Genomic DNA, 19052 nt, shown 5'->3' with positions numbered 1-19052 from the left:
ATTGTTAGTTTCTAAAATTGCTTTAAATTGCTTAAAGTATAAATAAATAAAATCTATTAATGTGAGAATCATTCTTGCAGGAAAGCTGGTTCTCATGCTATCATCTTCCAGTAAATTATTTGTATAATTTTGTTCACATTCTATTCTGATCTTTTATTGGGGAAAAAATTGCAGCTGGATAGGACCACTGAGATAAATATTTTTCTTCAGCATTTATCAAGATGTTTTGATTGTGCAATTTGACCCTGAAACCTTTTAACTCTATGTCAGTATAATCAGGATTATACAAACACTAAAACAGTTTTATTAAGGGAGTGTTTTTTAGAAGTAAATGAGTTTGTGCAATTCTTCATTTTTTTTTCTTCAGCATAGTTAAACCATTTCTTAATTTTCTAATTCATTTTTATTTCACTTAACTATTTCTTACAAGATCAGTTCTGCTCCACGTGTCTTCTGTAGCATAGATTTGATTCATCGATCAGTTACTTTTTTGTGTGCCTATCAAATTTTGCCCATGTAGCTCCTACCACTGTGAACATTCTTTTATGGTCATCATTTCTACCATACCCAGTTTTCTCACATCAGATCTGCTGGTTTAAATTTTGTCAAGAATGTTTGATTCCTCCTTCAATTTTTCAGTCAATAACCAATTTTGCCACATGAATTTTTAGCCGCTGTCAGTTCCATTTTGTGTTGATTTTTTTCTGACAGGTCTAATTTTTTTCCAGGTCAGTTTTTCCAGTTCAAAGTACTATATCTTCTTCCTAAAACTAAAGTCAGTCTCCTTCCTGACAGGTGTTTTTTTTTTTTTTTTTTTTAAAGCAGTTGCACAACATACTCGAGGGGTCCTAACACCCGGGTCAAAATATCCTTTGTCATTCATTGAGACCACTGACCTAGATGAATTAAGAAACTTACCCCAAATCATATATAAGGCAGAGTTCTACTGGCCCGTTTTAGAATATATAGCACCTCTAGTTCAGAAAAGGGCAGAGTAAGAATGTAAAATTGGGCTGACCTTGATGGTGTGCCTCTCTCCTTCCACCTTCCACTCACTCCCCACCCTTCTGAGGTTCTCAGACTTCTGTGACCCTCCGCCCTGAGGAACAGCAGCTGGGACCACGGTTCGAAGCTTCGCGTCTCCGGGCTTCCTAGCCAGGCCCCGCCTTAAGCTGTGTGCGCACTGGGGTGGCATGATTTACAAACAAGCAGGACCAAAAAGGAAAAAATCCTCTCGTGGAGAATTAGGTCAGTGGCAGGGCTGGGGAGGGGAGGGAACACAGACCATCAGTTCTCCCATCCTTCAGTTCGCTCCACTTGCCTGAAGCGACTGGGGCAGAAGCCAGAGGTGGTGTTGGGAGCAGACATCTGGGCGTGGGGGCGGGCAGGCTGTGAGCGCGCACGTGCTCTCACGTGGACGCACGTGCTCGTGAAAGCCGCCTGCTCTCGAGCCCCTCGGGGCTCCCCCGCCGCCCCTGCTCTCTGGATGTCTTTGCCTGGATTACTTGAAGGGGGCTATTAGTGTTGTCTAATAACGGCCTCGGATTTATCAAGGGATTTGTGTGATTAATTCTCAAGCAAAGTGCAGCAGAAAGCTTGGCGATCAGCCTCCGCGGTGGGTCTACACTTCCCATTCTCTGCCCTTTCTAATGGGTTTTGGAGGAGGCATTCCTCTGTCCTCTTCATCGTCCTGACTGTTGAATGCTCTAGTGTCCCGGCCCTCACCTGAGGGTAGCTGAAGCATCTTCCACGGCTGCCTTGCGTGAGGGAGTGTCTGGGAAGACAGTGAAGTCTGCAGGCTCCCCGCTCTTGTTCTTCTGTGAAAGCTGCAGAGAAGAGGCCACTTGCTTCTCTGCCCCAGCTTCCCACCACCATCTCTTAGTCCCGGATCCTTCTCCCAGACTCCTATCAGGGCACCGGTCCCCCCCGCTGTGGCCCAGTGGGGACCACAGTGACAGGGGAGGCAGATGACCTGAATTCAGTTTCAGCTTCAACACTGTCTAGCTGAGTGGACACGGCAGATCCCCTGTCTTGGGTCTCCTCTCATCTGAGCATCAAAGGACCCATAAGGATGGTAATTAGGGCACTGATCATAATGATAAATAGCTAAATGTCTGTTTGGTTATTTGTGGCCCATCTCCCCTCCTAGACTTTAAGAGTGCAAGACCCACATCTGTTTTGTTCACCAGCCGTCACCCCAGTGCCTAGCACAGTTGCTTGGCTATGGATCTGTGCAGTGAACACGTGTCAGTGGAATGAACTTGTAAAATAACAGGGATGGATCTACTTGACATCCTGGAACTCTTCCACTTCTAAGATTTAGTGTGGCTCCTTTACGCTGTTCTCTCTGAAACCATCAGATTTTAATGTTTTTACTGTTTTTTATTTTTTAAACTGTAGTACCACAGAAGTTACAAGATAAAAATGGTGATTAATAATAATTATAACACAGTAAGTGTATTATCAATATGTACATGTGGATTTCCCTCTAGGGGCTCGCTCTGTTCTTGCTCCATCTCTGTACTTCCTGGCAGTGGAATGCCCTTTACCCAGGTTTCTGAGTTCTCTCTTGAATGGCCTGCACAATCCTGCCGAGCTCTTTAGAAGGGGACTGGTACTCATTAGTAGACTATGTGCATGTTTTTCAGACTCAAAAAAATTTTTAAGTTCAGAGCAGATACTGTACTAGTTTCACATCACAGCACACCCTTGCTTGACATAGGCAAAAGCTCAACCTTGGTCATTCTCTGAAAATGAAAAGAGTATGAAGGCTATATGGGAAAGCAGAAGAGCTGACAGGGGCTAATAGTGAGAAAGCCTTCTGTGAGGGCTGCTTGCTTTCTTCTGAGGTCCCCCAGGTCGTTAGAAACTCCTTTTTGAGGGCAAGGACCCTTGGGAAAGCACTCGGTTGAAAGTCTCCAGCTAACTTGAGCCAATTTGTGACCCCCTCCTTCTCAAGTCAATGGCAGAAACTGCTAATCAGTCATGACCCTCTTTTCTCTCTAAGCCCATATGCAGCAGCCTCAGACTCTTAACACATTACTCCAGGATGTCACCAATTGGACGAAACTGAGCTAAGCACTGTGCCAGGCAGGTCATTAGGCGTTGTATTATTACATACAATTGCCTCTTTTGATCTTCTTGACAACTCTGAAATTGATGTACTGATCCCCATCTTACAGATGAAGTTTAAGTAACCTATCCAAGGTCACATAATAAATAGCAAAGTTGGAATTTTAGCTCAACACTTCCGGTCTTTTCAGAGGACTATATGCCTTGCACGGAGCCCATCCTTCGGGGATATCAACCTGACCAATGGCCAGTTTTGGTAAAATGTTGTTACAAGATTTCTCTCCACTTAATTGTTACTGTTTATCCTCTGAGGGCCACTTCAAGGTTTCTCCAGCAAAAACCTTTGAAGCATTCTCTGTCAACCCCTAATCCCCCATTAATGTGAAGTTCGATAATAGATGGCCATGTATGGCCACACTATCGTGCTTATACACTCTCTTGGTTTATTAGATTTACTATAACTGCAACCCCGGCAGTTATTTTCAGTCTCTAGTGCCTAAGTCGGTGTCTGGCATGTAGTAAGTGGTCGATAAATGTTAGCTATTTCAAACAGAACCAGATTCTAAGGCTCACGATGGGGACGCAAAGGGTGAGGATAAAGACTTGTGATGAATTGAAAGGCTTCCCAGCTGTTCTGAAAGCTGCAAAGCCAGCCTTTCTCAAACTATGTTCTGTGACATGTTCCCAGGTCTTTTATAGAAGGAAACGTGTCCAGTCTACCCAAAACATTGGGAAAACTGTACAATATCCCCTCTCAGACTTCACAGTGGTGTAGGTGAGGCTTTCTGAAGTCTTGGTGTTCAGATATTTGATTACCTTTCTTTATCTCACTGTTTTCTAAATTTATTTAACCACAGATTGGTTTTTTTTTTTTTTTTGGCAAGAAACTCCTATTCACATCTCACTGGTTGTTGTATTTTTATGGAATTCAGTTTTGGATATATTGCCCCAATTCATATTTCTTTCTCTGAAATATGGGTCCTGAGATCCTGCCCAGCAACAGATATTGGGTATAGTCAGCAGTTTCCATCATTTTTCCACACTAATTTCTTGAAATTTGCCCCTGTGTCTTATAGGGTGATAGATTTGAGTGGTCAGATCAGTGAGGGAAGAAATAATGGGGGATGGATGAGTGGTACTGTGGGGAGAAAAAGGGCTTTAAATTCAGAGAAATCTGAGTTCACATCATGGCTACAACTGATGGCTTAAGTGGACTTGGGGATATTAACTTCTCTGAGCTTTGGTTTCCTTGTCTGTAAGTGGGAATAACAACAGGATCCACAGTAGGACTAAATGAAGTCATATACCTACAACTCTGCTGCAGGTACCTGATACGTAGGAGGCCTTCAGTAAATAGCAAGGATTATAATGAGAGACCCAGCTTCGATCCCTGGGTCCAGAAGATCCCCTGGAGGAGGGAATGGCTACCCACTCCAGTATTCTTGTCTGGAGAATTTCATGGACAGAGGAGCCTGGTGGGCTACAGCCCATGGGGTCGCAGAGGGTCGGACACAGCTGAGCGACTTTCATCATTTCATTTCGTCATCATAATGAATGACGATCCCTGCGTTTGTCTTCTTTTAAAATGTCTGGTGTAATATCACTGTGAACAGGGACTCTACTTAATCTTTTCGATACCAGAATCTAGATTAGGGGCTAGTAAGGAATTGCCGTTTAATTAATGTTTCTGGAGAGACTAGATGAATGGCATAGCACTTTATTGTGTACAAAATGCTTCCCCATTTAGGTCACATTAGGTCAACCTCACTGCAACCTAGTCACATAATTGGTGTCATTATTTCTGCATGTTATAGATGGGAAAGCTGAGGTTTGGAGAGGCTGTGAGCTGCCCAAGATCATAACAGCTGGTAGTAGGCTGGAAACTCAGGGCTCAAAACCAGGGCTTCTAAACAAAATATAGTGTACAGTAAGTTGTCCCCCCTTACCCATAGTTTTGCTTTCCATGGTTTTAGTTGCTCGTAATCAACCATGGTCAAAAAATATGAAATGGAAAATTCATAAAACAGACAATTCCATAAGGGTTAAATTGTATGTTGTTCTGAGTAGTATCTGCCATCCTGCTCTGTCCCACCTGTAATCCCCAACCATTGATATCATCTGATCCTGACATCCAGCCATCGGCGTCATCAATGATCTAGGATCATCCTAAGCAGATGATCCTTCTTCTGACACATCACCAGAGGGTCAGAGGTAGCCCAATGGTGCATCACAGTGCCTATATCATCCACCTCACTTCAGCTCATCATGTGGGCATTTTATCATCTTACACCATAACCAGTAAGATTTTGGGAGAAAGAGAAACATCGCAGTCACATGACTTTTATCACAATATAATTTTCCTATTTTATTATTACTTATTGTTAATCTCTTACTGTGCCTAATTTATACATTAAACTTTATCATAGGTATGTATTTACGTATAGGAAAAAAACATAGTATATATAGGGTTTAGTACTATTTGCAGTTTTGAGCATCCTCTCGGGGTTCTTGATAGTTGCCCACATTGATAAGGGGGGAACTGCGTAAACAGTGGGGTATTCTTCAATCTTGAAAGGAAGGAGATTCTGACACATGCCACACATGGATGAAGCTTGAGGACAGAGTACCAAGTGAAATAACCCAGTGATAAGAGAACAAATACTGCATGGTTCCGCTCATATGAAGTTACTAGGATAGTCAGATTCCTAAAGACAGAAAGTAGAATGGCATTGCCAGGGGATGGGGTAGGAGGAATTGACAATTGTTTAATGGGTAAAAGCTTTCAGTTCTGCAAGATGACAAGGTCTGGAAATGGGAGACGGTTACACAGTATGAATGCACCTTATGCCCCTGAACTTTGCACTTAAAAATGGTTAAGTTGGTAACTTATGTGTATTTTATCACAATAAAAAATTAGGAAAACAAAAAAAAAATCCAAGACTGCTGATTCTAAACACAGGGCTCTTTCCCACATTCTACACAGCGACCCCTACAAGAGCTTACAGAGCCCCCTTGCAAGGGTCTTTGAATTGCAGAGTTTGCAGAACTCACCTCCACCGAAACCCTTGCTTCTTCTAGACAGTTTCTTCAGTTTGGCATATGCCCCAAGGAGTTAGTCTTTCCAGAGAGCAAGGAATTCTGAGAAAGAGGGCAAATCCTGTCTCATGGAAATTGCCATTGTGAAGAAATGTAGTAATTGTGATTAACCAGCGCTGATTAGTATTTCCTCAGTGCCAGACACCCCATCAACCCTAACATCAGTCCTACAAGATAAATAGGTTCTTCCCATTTGATAGGTAGGGAAATTGAGGCTCAGGTTTAGTTAACATGCTTGACCTCATATACATGGTGTGTGGAGGAGCCAAGATTTTCAATCAAGTCTTTCTGGCACTAGAAAAGTGAAAGTGTTAGTCACTCAGTTGTGTCTGACTCTTTGCGACCCCATGGACTGTAGCCCACCAGGCTCCTCTGTCCACGGAGTTCTCCAGGCAAGAATGCTGGAATGGGCTACCATTCCCTTCTCCAGGGGAACTTCCCGGCCCAGGGATCAAACCTGGCTCTCCTGCACTGCAGGCAGATTCTTTACTGTCTGAGCCACCTGGAAAGCCCTCTGGTTCTGCTGCTGCTGCTGCTGCTAAGTTGCTTCAGTCGTGTCTGACTCTGTGCGACCCCATAGACGGCAGCCCACCAGGCTCCCCCGTCCCTGAGATTCTCCAGGCAAGAAACTGGAGTGGGTTGCCATTGCCTTCTCCAGTGCATGAAAGTGAAAAGTGAAAGTGAAGTTGCTCAGTCGTGTCTGACTCTGTCCAACCCCATGGACTGCAGCCTACCAGGCTCCTCCATCCATGGGATTTTCCAGGCAAGAGTACTGGAGTGGGGTGCCATTGCCTTCTCCACCCCTTGCTCTAGAACCTGCCTTTGAACCCCTCTCCTCTCTGCAGGAGGCAGGGAGATTGAAAATGTCTGCACCTAGGTTGTTTTTCTCACATGAGAATTGACTTATTTCTTCCCCTCCTGGATCCACTCTTCTCTGTCCTGCCAGATGATGGGCTGTCCTCTCATGTGGGTCAGTTACTCCTTTGATTTCCTGGTGTTCTCAGAGACCCAAGTGGGTATTCTTCTCCCTGTGGGTCTTCCTCATTTGGGGAGGACAGCAACTGTTTCTTTACCTAAGTAGCTGGCATTTGAATCCTGTCTCTAGCAGTGTCCATCTGATATGAGGACTTTTCTAAAATGCATGTCTTGTTAGGTGGGAGCCTACAACCTCTTGATCTCAGGTGGGGAGTAGGCGTTAGCTAGAGATGCCCTTTGTTGCAAGGCTGACTGGATAGACGCTCAGTCTGATACTATCAGTTTACCAGGGGAGGTATCAACAAGCCAGCAGGGACATGAGTAACCGTAGTGTCAGTAAGTGTTTATTGATGTTTACCCTGTGCCTGGCATTGTGCTGTTGTGCTGAGCATTTTGTATGGATCATCTCATTTGGTCTTCATAACAGTCATTTAAATTAAGTACAGTCAGTTCTGCTATAATGCTTGTTTTGAAAATGCAAATTTGTTCCAACGCGATTGATATATTAGGGAACGATTTGAGCATAATAATTTTGCTTTTGCTTATGCATGATTTTGCCCATGAGAAACTCGAGGTGAAGGCAGAAAACTGCAGCCCGCTGATCTGAGTTGTGTATGAATGCAAACACCTCAACCTGTGCCAGCTGCTTCAGTTACCAGGGGTGTTATGAGCCACGCCCCTCCACATCTGGGGTTACAACTTCCTGTCCAATCTGCGGTGACCCTTCTGGCATTACTTCAAAGCGACTTTCAAGCTTCCCATTTCCAGAAGCAACCCCAGGTGTTTTCCAAGTGCTATACTCACTGTATTATTTACGCATTCCTTAACCATTTAACACATGTAAAGCGGGTTCCTATCCTTCCTTAGGTGTCGCTGATGAAGTTTGGGGGCACTGGGCCCTAATCCTATTTTCCCTATAAGCCCTGTGGTTCCTAACTGCGTGATATTGCATAGCACATGACTTTTAGGCATGCATGGGTGCTTCTAGCAGAACTGAGTTGACTGCCATTATTCCCACGTGGCTGAAGAGGAAGGTACAGTAAGATCCTGAACAAAAATATTTGGAATAACAGATAGCAAAGACAGGATTTAAACCCCAGATGGCTTTACCCCCATGTCTGCACTCAGAACCTTTAAAGCATTAAAACACACACACACACACACACACACACACACATAAAGAACAAACCTCTGTTTGATCTCCCGTTGTCTCTATAACGAGGAAATTCCCTCTCTTCCCACCTGTCAGTCAAGCTCGGGCTCCTCAAGCCGCAGCCTCTACAAGGTGTGGCGGCCCCTACGGGGCGCAGCCGTGACCTGGCCCAGGGGAGGGCCCTCCTTCTTCCTTCCTGCCTCGCATCCTCCTCCTCTTCCTGCCTCTGCCTTCCCAGGCAGGCTAGCACCGGACACAGCAGCTACCCCTGCGCTCCATCTTGCAATCTGGAGTTATTAGCAGCAAAGAACAAAAGCAAACAGCACCAGGGCTCCGTCTTCTACAAAGGCGGATAAGTGGGCACTGTGTCGGGGATGAAGCTAACACCACCTGGCCTTTTGTGGAAAGACAACTCTTCCTGTGTTTGAAGAGCTCAGACACTGAGAGCCGGAAAGAGCCCCAGGACGCAGGAAACCCAGCCTCTTCGCTGCTGGAAGTTTGCTTTAGCTCTCAACCTAAAAAAAACACAAAAAACAAAAAAACCTTCTGTATATTTATTCCTGAAACGGAGGGAAGACGCTTATGCTCATTCTCTCCAGGGGCGAGAAAAGATAGGCTATTGGGGAGATGCTGTCTTTACCTTAACAATTTTTTTTTTATCCTAATGTTAAGTTGGTTGTAATCCTGAGTTGAAACCCTGCCCAATATTGGTGGGCCTGGGATAAGAATACACATGGACACCCAGTGGTCAGCCTCCCTTCTCTCCACTGCCAGCACTGCAAAGACCCTTGTGCACTATGTGGGTGCCCCAGCCAATAGAAGTCCACAGCTTCTGCAGATGGCTTCCCATTGGCTGTTTCTTGACATGAGAGTATATGCATCAGTGAATGGCTCTGCTTTTGGGAGAATGGACCCAGGAAAGAGGCCCACGTGGATTTGGGGCAATTTGGGCAAAGGGTTCAGAGTACCTGAGTGTTCTCTACAAGGAGGCTCACGGCAGGTGTTGCTGGTTCCAGAGGCAGGGAGTCCAGCTGGCCCTGTAGATGTCTCAGTTCTGGGGTGGGCTGTGGCTGCAGAAGGGCCAGAGCAGGCCCCTATAAAGTGTGCAGCCCCGGCAGGAACTCCAGCTGTCCAGGCCTGTGGTCATACTGCACTTGACCCTTCCTTCTACCTGGGCTATGCCTTTTGCTCACTCTTGTGAGATACCCAATACTCTTATCCCTAATTTATACCTTGATAGGTTAGATGGTACCTATCCTGGTTTGTTCTTGTATTCAGAAATAGAGGTTGATTCTCTTCTGATGTGGCACTCTGAGTATGAGAGATATGAATAAATGATGGAGCCTCTTCACTGGGTCTTAGTTTCCTTATCTGTAAAATGGGATGAATAATGTTCCTACCTGTTAGGGTTGGAACATAAGATGTGTATCAAGCACTTAGGACACAACCCAGTATACAGAGAATCCTCAATGAATGTGAACTTTATTATGATTAGTATTGCTTTGTGCCAGGGACAGACAGGCATTATCCCATTTTATCCTGAAATTCATCCTCTGACGTGTGACGCTGGACACAGCAATTGGCTCAGGAATGGACATGTGACCTAAACCAAATCAATGACAGTCTTCCCAGGGAATTTTACTAGAATTACCAGGAAATAGATTCCCAGGTGGCGCTAGTGGTAAAGAACCTGCTTGCCAATGCAGGAGACAGAAGAGATGCCATTTTGATCCCTGGGTTGAGAAGATCCCCTGGAGGAAAGCATGACAACCCACTCCAGTATTCTCGCCTGGAGAGTCCCCATGGGCAGAGGAGCCTGGTGGGCTACAGTCTGTGGGGTCACAAAGAGTCAGACACGACTGAAGTGACTGAGCACACATGCACCAGGAAATAGGCTGCTCTCTTTTCTCTAGAATTGCCAAGTTCCATCTTTGTTACTATATGGAGACAATTCACCTGATAATGAGGCCAATATGGAAGAAAACAGTGCTCTTAACAGTGTAAGAGCATTAAAACAGAACCAGAGTCCAGTCCCTGCTCTGTCTTTTTATCCATAGGCACATACCTTAACTTCTCTGAGCCTCAATTTTCTCAAGTGTAAATGAAGATACCAATAGTATCTATCTCAGTGAGTTGTATCAATTGAGATGATCTAGTCACCATTCATGGAGAAGGCAATGGCACCCCACTCCAGTACTTTTGCCTAGAAAATCCCATGGACGGAGGAGCCTGGTAGGCTGCAGTCCATGGGGTCGCTAAGTGTCGGACACGACTGAGCGACTCTACTTTGACTTTTCACTTTCATGCATTGGAGAAGGAAATGGCAACCCACTCCAGTGTTCTTGCCTGGAGAATCCCAGGGACGGGGGAGCCTGGTGGGCTGCTGTCTATGGGGTCACACAGAGTCAGACATGACTGGAGTGACTTAGCAGCAGTAGCAGCAGTCACCATTCAAGGCATATTGCAAGCACGTATTGTAGATCAGATCCTCCTTAAACACTTGGGACATAAGTAGTGAATGAAATAGATAATATAGCTCTCATGAAGCTTATATCTTAAGGGAGATATAAACAATAAAAACAGACCCATCCTATAATGTCAAATAGTTGTTGTTGTTGTTCAGTTGCTAAGTTGTGTCCAACTCTTTGCGACACCATGGACTGCAGCACGCCAGGCTTCCCTGTCTTTAACTATCTCCCTGAGTTTGCTCAAATTCGTGTCCAGTGAGTCAATGATGTCATCCAACTATCTTATCCTGTCATCCCCTTCTCCTGCCCTCAATCTTTCCCAGCATCAAGGTCTGTTCCAATTAGTCAGCTCTTCGCATCAGGTGGCCAAAGTATTGGAGCTTCAGCATCAGTCCTTTCAATGAATATTCAGGGCTTATTTCCTTTGGGATTGAGTGGTTTGGTCTCCTTGCAGTCCAGGGGACTCTCAAGAGTCTTCTCCAGCACTACAGTTCAAAAGCATCAATTCTTTGGCGCTCGGCTGGTGATTAGTGCCATAAAAAAAAGAAAAACATAAATGGAAGAGGAGGCTTCCTATTTTAGAGAAGGTGGTTAAAGAAAATCCTTCTAAGAAGTAACATTTGAACTGATATCTGAAGAAAGTGAGGAATAGTCTTACCCATGTCTGACAAAGACTGTTCAGGCAGGCAGAAGAATAACAAATTCATAGGCTGTAGGCAGGACCGCCTCAATTCATGTTAGTTACTTCTGCTGTTTGACAAGAGCGCTGAAGGTTGGCCTGTCTCCTGTCTTCCAAGCTTTAGCACTCAAACTGACTTTGGTGGGTAGCAGGTGCTTGAGAAATAGTTGGGGGCAGGGGATCTTGATGAAAAGGATCCTGTTCCAGCCTGGGGCCACCTCTGTTTGGGGTGCCATGCTCAAACCAGGGATGGGCGAGGCACAGGAGAGGAAGGATTTGAAAGCCACCGCTGCCCTTCACCCACTCTCTTTGGCATCACAACCAGGGAAGAAATAAATGAGGCCAGGCCCACCTCTACTCAGTGCCCCCACGGACGCTTATTGCGTATTCAACAATAATCTCAGCTACAAGTGCATATGCTCAGCATGGTTATTTTAAAGTTCAAAGGAAACAATTTCCTGCAGTTTGGGGAGCTCAGGTTCTTGTAACCAGGTAGGGGAATGAAAGGACCCTCCATCTGCTGCTGTTGCAGAAAATAGCTCGATGGGGGTGGGGGGAGCCCTCCCACCTCACCTCTCATTTGGGCTAGGTCATTTCAAGAGTGAAAGTCCAAGATTCCCCCACTTGCTGCTTTTATACCTCCCAACCTCCCACCCCAGGCCCCTGGAGGAGCTTTGGGGAGCATGGGGCAGACTGCCCAGCCAGGTTCCTGGAGGCGTGGCCCAGCCAAACCTCCTGGGACCCCACCTGGTGAACTCTGCCTTGGGTCTGACCTATTTTCTAGAAGAGAAAATAGAATATAGATTTAAATGCAGTAGTGCTCTGGAAAACTACAGGCCCAGCAGTGTGAGGAAATAAAACAGCAGGAGGCAACCTAGGAGGTACTGGGACGGGAGAGGATGCCACCTTTCCTAGAGCGATCTCATCTGGTTGTCATCTGTCTTCTCTGCAGCCATTTGCCCCCACTTTTTATCTACCAAAAAAACTGAGATACACATATTTACATATATGTATATTTCCTCTGATTCGTCCCGGGGCCCCATGTTACTCCTTCACACACAGACTCCAGGCTGTGACCCACAGCAATGACGGACAGCGGGGCTTTGGTGATGATCACCTTGGAAGTGGGGCAGGAGCAAGGCATGGAATTTGATGCCCCAGCTGTTCCAAGATCAACCTTCCTTGCTGTGTGTCCACAGAAAAGTTTGTTGCTTTAAAAATAAAATACCCTTGAAGGTAGTAGTATTACCAGCTGACACTGACTGAGGGCTTTCTGCAGGCTAAGCGCTGATCTGAGCTGCACATCATAATCCTGGGAAGTAGGAACTATCGTCACACCCACTTTACAGGTAAGGAACAAGCGCAGAAAGCTCTAACTGGCACAAAGTCCACGCCACCTGAAGAGCCTGAGCCTGAATCCCAGTAACTCAGCTGTGGACCCCTTCTCCCTCTGCTAATTCCTATGATCTGGCCTGAATGGCATGCCTACCCTGGATGGGGGTGGGGGTCATCTTTTACCAAACCACAGGGATTAAGGGTGGGAAACGAGGTTTCCCAGAAGACAGTTGGGACTTGTTACAAAAAGGAGGAGGAAAGGATGCTGGATGGACCATGTAACAGATGGATACTGTTGAGGTTCTCAGTTCAGTTCAGTTCAGTCGCTCAGTCGTGCCCGACTCTTTGCGACCCCATGAATTGCAGCATGCCAGGCCTCCCTGTCCATCACCAACTCCCGGAGTTCACTCAAACTCATGTCCATCAAGTCAGTGATGCCATCCAGCCATCTCATCCTCTGTCATCCCCTTCTCCTCCTGCCCCCAATCCCTCCCAGCATCAGAGTCTTTTTCCAATGAGTCAACTCTTCGCATGAGGTGGCCGAAGTATTGGAGTTACAGCTTTAGCATCATTCCTTCCAAAGAAATCCCAGGGCTGATCTCCTTTAGAATGGCCTGGTTGGATCTCCTTGCAGTCCAAGGGACTCTCAAGAGTCTTCTCCAACACCACAGTTCAAAAGCATCAATTCTTCGGTGCTCAGCCTTCTTCACAGTCCAACTCTCACATCCATACATGACCACAGGAAAAACCATTGCCTTGACTAGACGGACCTTTGTTGGCAAAGTAATGTCTCTGCTTTTGAATATGCTATCTAGGTTGGACATAACTCTCCTTCCAAGGAGTAAGCGTCTTTTAATTTCATGGCTGCAGTCACCATCTGTAGTGATTTTGGAGCCCAGAAAAATAAAGTCTGACACTGTTTCCACTGTTTCCCCATCTATTTCCCATGAAGTGATGGGACCGGATGCCATGATCTTCGTTTTCTGAATGTTGAGCTTTAAAATCACCCCCTATTCCCCTCTCCCACCACCACCCCTGCCTGCCCAAACCTTTGCTGTTTCATTCTGTTGGTCAGAATCGAATGCAGAAATTCAGGTCACTCATTGCTTCTTGAAACAGGTGCCAGGTGACACGATATCTCTCTTTTCTTCAAGTTGGACATAAATTCTTAGAGCTGCCTGCAGTGTGGTGTCAGCTTGGACCCTGACCGCCCACCTCCCCCGCCCTCCACAGCTAAAGGGGTTTTTCTTGGTGGCCTTCTTGCTCCTCTTTTGCAAGAAGGGATGCTGTATTTTTTATGCAGGACTAGAAGTGTGCCGTATTAAGGCTTCACAAGGGAAAACGAAGTAACAAAGGCATTTGTTTTGATCCCTGCTTATTCTCACCTAGAATTTTTGAACTCCCCTTTGACCCACTTCTTGCTGGAGATTGGGAGGGAGGAAAGAGATCCAGGAGGGGAGGGCTGCGGCAAGGTCTTCATTCACAAGCATAAGTTGAACCCAAATCACTAAACAAAATACACCTTAATTCCTGTGGTCTCTTGATGTTTTCAGGGAGCCATCTGGTCAACGTTTTTGGGTAATTCTGTCCCTGGTAATTCAAACTGATAACAATCAGCGCAGCTAACATTTATGCAATGTTTGCCTTGTCCTGAGTTAAGTGGTTTACAAGTATTTAATCTCTTTTAATTCTAGTAACACTTACATGGGGAGGCTGTGTTATCTTCCCATTTTATAACTGAAGAAAACAACTCAGAAGTTCAATGATTGACCCAAGGTCATCGAGTGGGTCAGGATCTGAACTTGGACTATCTGTCTCTGTAATTTAGGGTTGTAACTATAGTGCCCAAATAGGCAATTTAGTGTTGAATGAACTTTGGGGCTCCAAGGTATCCTATCTCCCTTGGGTCTTGGTGTCCCCAGAGAGTGTGTTTCTATGAATAACAGTGCTGACCCTTTCCCCACTGAACTCTACCACATTGAAATAGTTGGATATCCTGTTTAATGACGGGGTATTCTAATGACCACTGTTCTAGGCAGTCCATCAGTCATAGTTAATGACCTTGCTTAGTTATTTATGCAGCATGTTTCCCTTCCCACCTCTTCTATTTTGGCTCTTCCTCTTTGCTGCTACTCCACCCCTGAATCTAACAACTCACCAGAAAACCTGGAAGGGGGTGTGGCTGAGGAATGATTCAGAGCTCTCTATAGTCTCATTGGGAATATACAGTCTTCAGGAAATGCAGAGTGTGGGCTGGAGAAATGCCCAGCTGTTGCTGTGGGTTAGGTCAGTGCCTGGATTTTCCTGGGGGCAAAAGCCCTGAAGAACCTATTGCCCAAAGAACCTGCTGGAATTTAGCAAATCTGTTAGCCACAGGTTAGAGGTACACAGGATAATCCATGACCCCCTTGTAGGGTTATCTGGGAGTCAATCTCTCACTGCCTTCCCTGTGGGTTCGGGGCTCACTTGAGCTTGCAAACTGAATTGATGTCACATGCAGCCTAGAGGGACCTGGATTTCAGTCGAATGAAGTATGGATTGGGTGGGATTCACGGGATCCGGGGCCTCTCCTAGGATCTGTTTCCTGAACTAGCTGTGTGACCTTGGACAAGACTCTCAGCGTATTCCATCCTCCATCTTAATGAAAAAGAATTAAACTAGACAACATCCATGGATGTTCCAGACCCACCGTTGTCAGTGATTTTAAGGGGGTCACCCAGGTTGGCCTGGATGGCCAGTGGTTTCCTAAAGTAGCCCCGTTTCTTCTCCCGAGCCGTAGGCTATCTTACCAGGTCAGGTCTAGGGATTCTATTAACAACAAGGCTTTGGCTGCTCTGGGTTGGGCTTCCCCAGCATAATTCTATTTTACATTTGAGGGGAGGAGGAGGAGATTGTGTACATGGAGATCGTGGGCATGAACCCGTTCTTCATTTTTTGAAAGCTCATTGGTTTAATTCAAATGTCAACCTTTCCAGAGCTGGATGTTTATTTGTAGTTGTCAGAAGTGATTTCCAATGGCAATTTCTGTCATTAATGATGGGGTGAAAAGCAAGGAGAAAAATGAAAGGGCGAGGAAGAATTTCAATTTGTGTGGCAAATGACCTACTCACACGCAATCTCATACACACACACCGCTGTCTGTGATGAAGAATGGTCACTGGGAATCCTGGGTCGGGAGGGAATTATAAATGTTTTGTGACCTTGTGTCCTTCAGTACTATGAGCTGAACGACGCTGCAACTTGCTGTTAACTCTTATACCTCTTTTCCTTTGTTCCTTAAGGGAGTGGTTTATCACTGTTTTTCTCTCTGTGCAGAAACCTTGCTTGACTTCTTGTCCAGTGTTCTGCATCTGGAGGGGAGGAAAACTGTTTGGGTGTGGGTATGCAGAAATCAACCGGAATATTTTAACCAATATTCTTGCAGGATCCCGGTCTGCTTGGCTCTTTGTGGCCCTATCTGATTCCTGGAGGATGTCTTTCCGGACAGATGTGAAGTTCAGCTCTCTTGCTACATGCATAGTGGAAAGGGAGCTTGGCCCCTCGGCTTGCATGGGTGGCTTTTGGGTGAAGGTAGAGCTAAATGCTCAGAGTCTGAGCATCTTTGGGGTCTTGCATGAACTTGATGGTCATGCAAGGGCACGTTGCATTGTGTGTGCGTGTTGCTAACACTCTTCTTTTTCTCCCTCTTTCTCGCCTCTCTGTTTCCCTCCCTTTGAAAATGCTGCCACAGATGTCAGTCAAGGTCCAGGTGAGTCTTTGTGTTTGCACAGCTGCTGTGGAAATTTCCCCTCTGCCAGATTGTGCATGGTTTGACTCTGAGTGAGACCTTTTTCTAGGGACTCTACACAGAGCAAAAATCTGAACACGTTGCATTTTCATTGATTTAGGTTTATGAGACGTGCCTTCACGTCTTGATGAATTTGTATTGGCTACAAATTGATGAATTTGTATTGGCTTTGAAGAACCATTTTCAAACCAAAGGAATGTGGTTCCCATACTTATACAATTACTATCTTCTGATTAATATTTCTGGGTGAAGAAAAGAAGTGGAAATTGAGCATTTTTTGAAAATATTTTAAAAATATATTATTAGGATATGTATTCTCCAATTTAGTAAGCATTTTTGCCTTGTCTTCAAAAATCTACTTATCTTTAAGCTACTATCTTATAGCTTTAAGTGGTTAAAGGTTGAAAATATGACATACGTAGCATGGAAAATACAATGTGGGTAAAAGAAGGTTTCTTTCTTTATATTCTAAGAATTGACTTTACTTTTCCACAATGGAAAAAGCAATATTTTTTTCTAATGGTTATATAACTAGTACATGTTCCCTGTTTAAAAAAAAAAAGAATAAATGAATGAAAAATAGAAGAAAGAATAATGAGTCTTGTCATTTTCGTCAATGGACAAATGAATATTCATCCAGAGTCCTAATTGTAGGCAATGTGTGTTTATAGACAGATGTATATGTACACACAAACATAGACTCATAGGAGAGGAACAACCATTTATAGATAGATGATAGATATCAGGTGATATCCATAAATATCTATCTGTAGATGATAGATGATCAGGTGACTTCTGATGGTTTCCCACCACACTAAATGGTATAGAACTTTGGGTTAAGAAGAATAACCCTACCAAATAAGAAGCAGGTATCATCTTTCTTAGGTATTTTCACATATATTTTCTTATTTAATCTTTTTAACATTTAATTCTCATAGCATCAATAGAGGAGGAGTATTGTTAAATACATTTTAATGTGAAGGAAATATAGGGCCTGATAGGTTAAGCAGCTTGTCCAAGATCATAGGGCTTGTCAGAGGACTGGAGTTTGAACTTGGGGCTTTCAGACTGCAAAGCCATGCATACTCCATTGGAACATGTGGGGTCTCATCCCTGAATTTCTTCACTTGAAGATCTCGTAAGTACTTCCTAATAGGACTATCATTTATTTTTGCTCAGAGGTAATGTGACTTTATCTGTAGCACCCTTTCCAAAGGACTTTATCCTTTATTGATTTTGAATATGTAAAAGAATCACCCAGACTTAAGTGGAGTTTCTGACCATTGGTCTCCGTGCCATCTTACACAACATAAAAGGGTAATACTGTCATCCCTAGCAAATACACAGGGCTTCCCTGCCTCTGTTGTCGTCTGCCTGTCACTCACCTTTGAAAATAAGCAGAGTTTGAACCAGAGCGCAGGACAGAATTTTCTAGGAAGATATCATTTAATTTATTCTATATAATAATATTTTAATTCAGCCATTCACTGAGCTAATATTTATCAAGAACCTACAATGTACCAGGCACTGTTCTAGGCACTAGAGATGAAAAAGTGAGCAAAACAGAAGCTCATCCCTGTCCTCATATATCTTTTACTATAGATACTATAGTAAAAGTATCTATAGATAGGGGAAGACAAAGAACTGAAAGGCTTCCCTGGTAGCTCAGCTGGTAAAGAATCTGCCTGCAATGCAAGAGACTCCGGTTCAATTCCTGGGTCCAGAGGATCCCCTGGAGAAGGGATAGGCTACCCACTCCAGTACTCATGGGCTTCCCTGGTGGGTCAGATGGTAAAGAATCCACCTGCATTGAGGGAAACCTGGGTTCCATCCCTGGGTTGGAAAGATCCCCTGGAGGAGGGCATGGCAACCCACTCCAGTATTCTTGCCTGGAGAATCCCCACGGACAGAGGAGCCTGGCAGGCTGGAGTCCATGGGGTTGCAAAGAGTTGGACACGACTGAAGCGACTAAGCACAGCACAGCACAGGCAACTAAAAATATGTGTGTGTATAGTATATATGTACATGTATATATATATATATATCAGCATATCTATTGTATCACGTGGTGGGTAATAAGCGCTGTGGAAAAAAATGAAGCAGGTAAAAATGAAGTTGCTAATTTAAAGAGGGGGGTCCAGGGAGGTCTGTCTCTCTGCTAAGCTGATGTTTTCTAGGATACTTCAAATGAGGGAGTAAGCCCAACACCAAAATTTTTTGAGTGCCATTTGGCTGAACCCCTTCTCTTCCTGGTTCACGGCAGAGATGACCCAGGGTCTTCACCTAGACCTGTGTGTCTTATGTCCTGTGTAGCGGCTCCCTGCTCAGGTAATGCGTGGAGGCCAAACCCCAACCTGCGTTTTGCCACGCGTGCACCCAGAGGGCAGCCTCTGACCCAGGGGCACCTTTCCCTAATTCTCACAGGAGGTGCCACACTGGCCCTGGTGGGGTGAAATGCCGTGGACCCATAGGTGCCCCCTCCATCTC

At 44.9% G+C, this 19052-nt stretch overlaps 1 protein-coding gene across 1 annotated transcript in view; it reads left to right on the top strand.

The window, feature by feature from the left end:
- The window catches only part of NRXN3 (neurexin 3), a 1738078-nt gene that overhangs the window by 22514 nt on the left and 1696512 nt on the right, over nt 1-19052 (top strand). Inside the window, 1 exon segment of the mRNA XM_070378549.1 lies at nt 16509-16526. Within this exon segment, the coding sequence (XP_070234650.1) occupies nt 16509-16526 (18 nt within the window).

This window comes from Bos mutus, chromosome 10 (genome assembly GCF_027580195.1).
Source record: "Bos mutus isolate GX-2022 chromosome 10, NWIPB_WYAK_1.1, whole genome shotgun sequence".
Classification (NCBI taxonomy): Eukaryota; Metazoa; Chordata; class Mammalia; order Artiodactyla; family Bovidae; genus Bos; species Bos mutus.
Note: the sequence above shows the minus strand (reverse complement) of the source record. Positions and strands in the feature narration are given on the sequence as shown.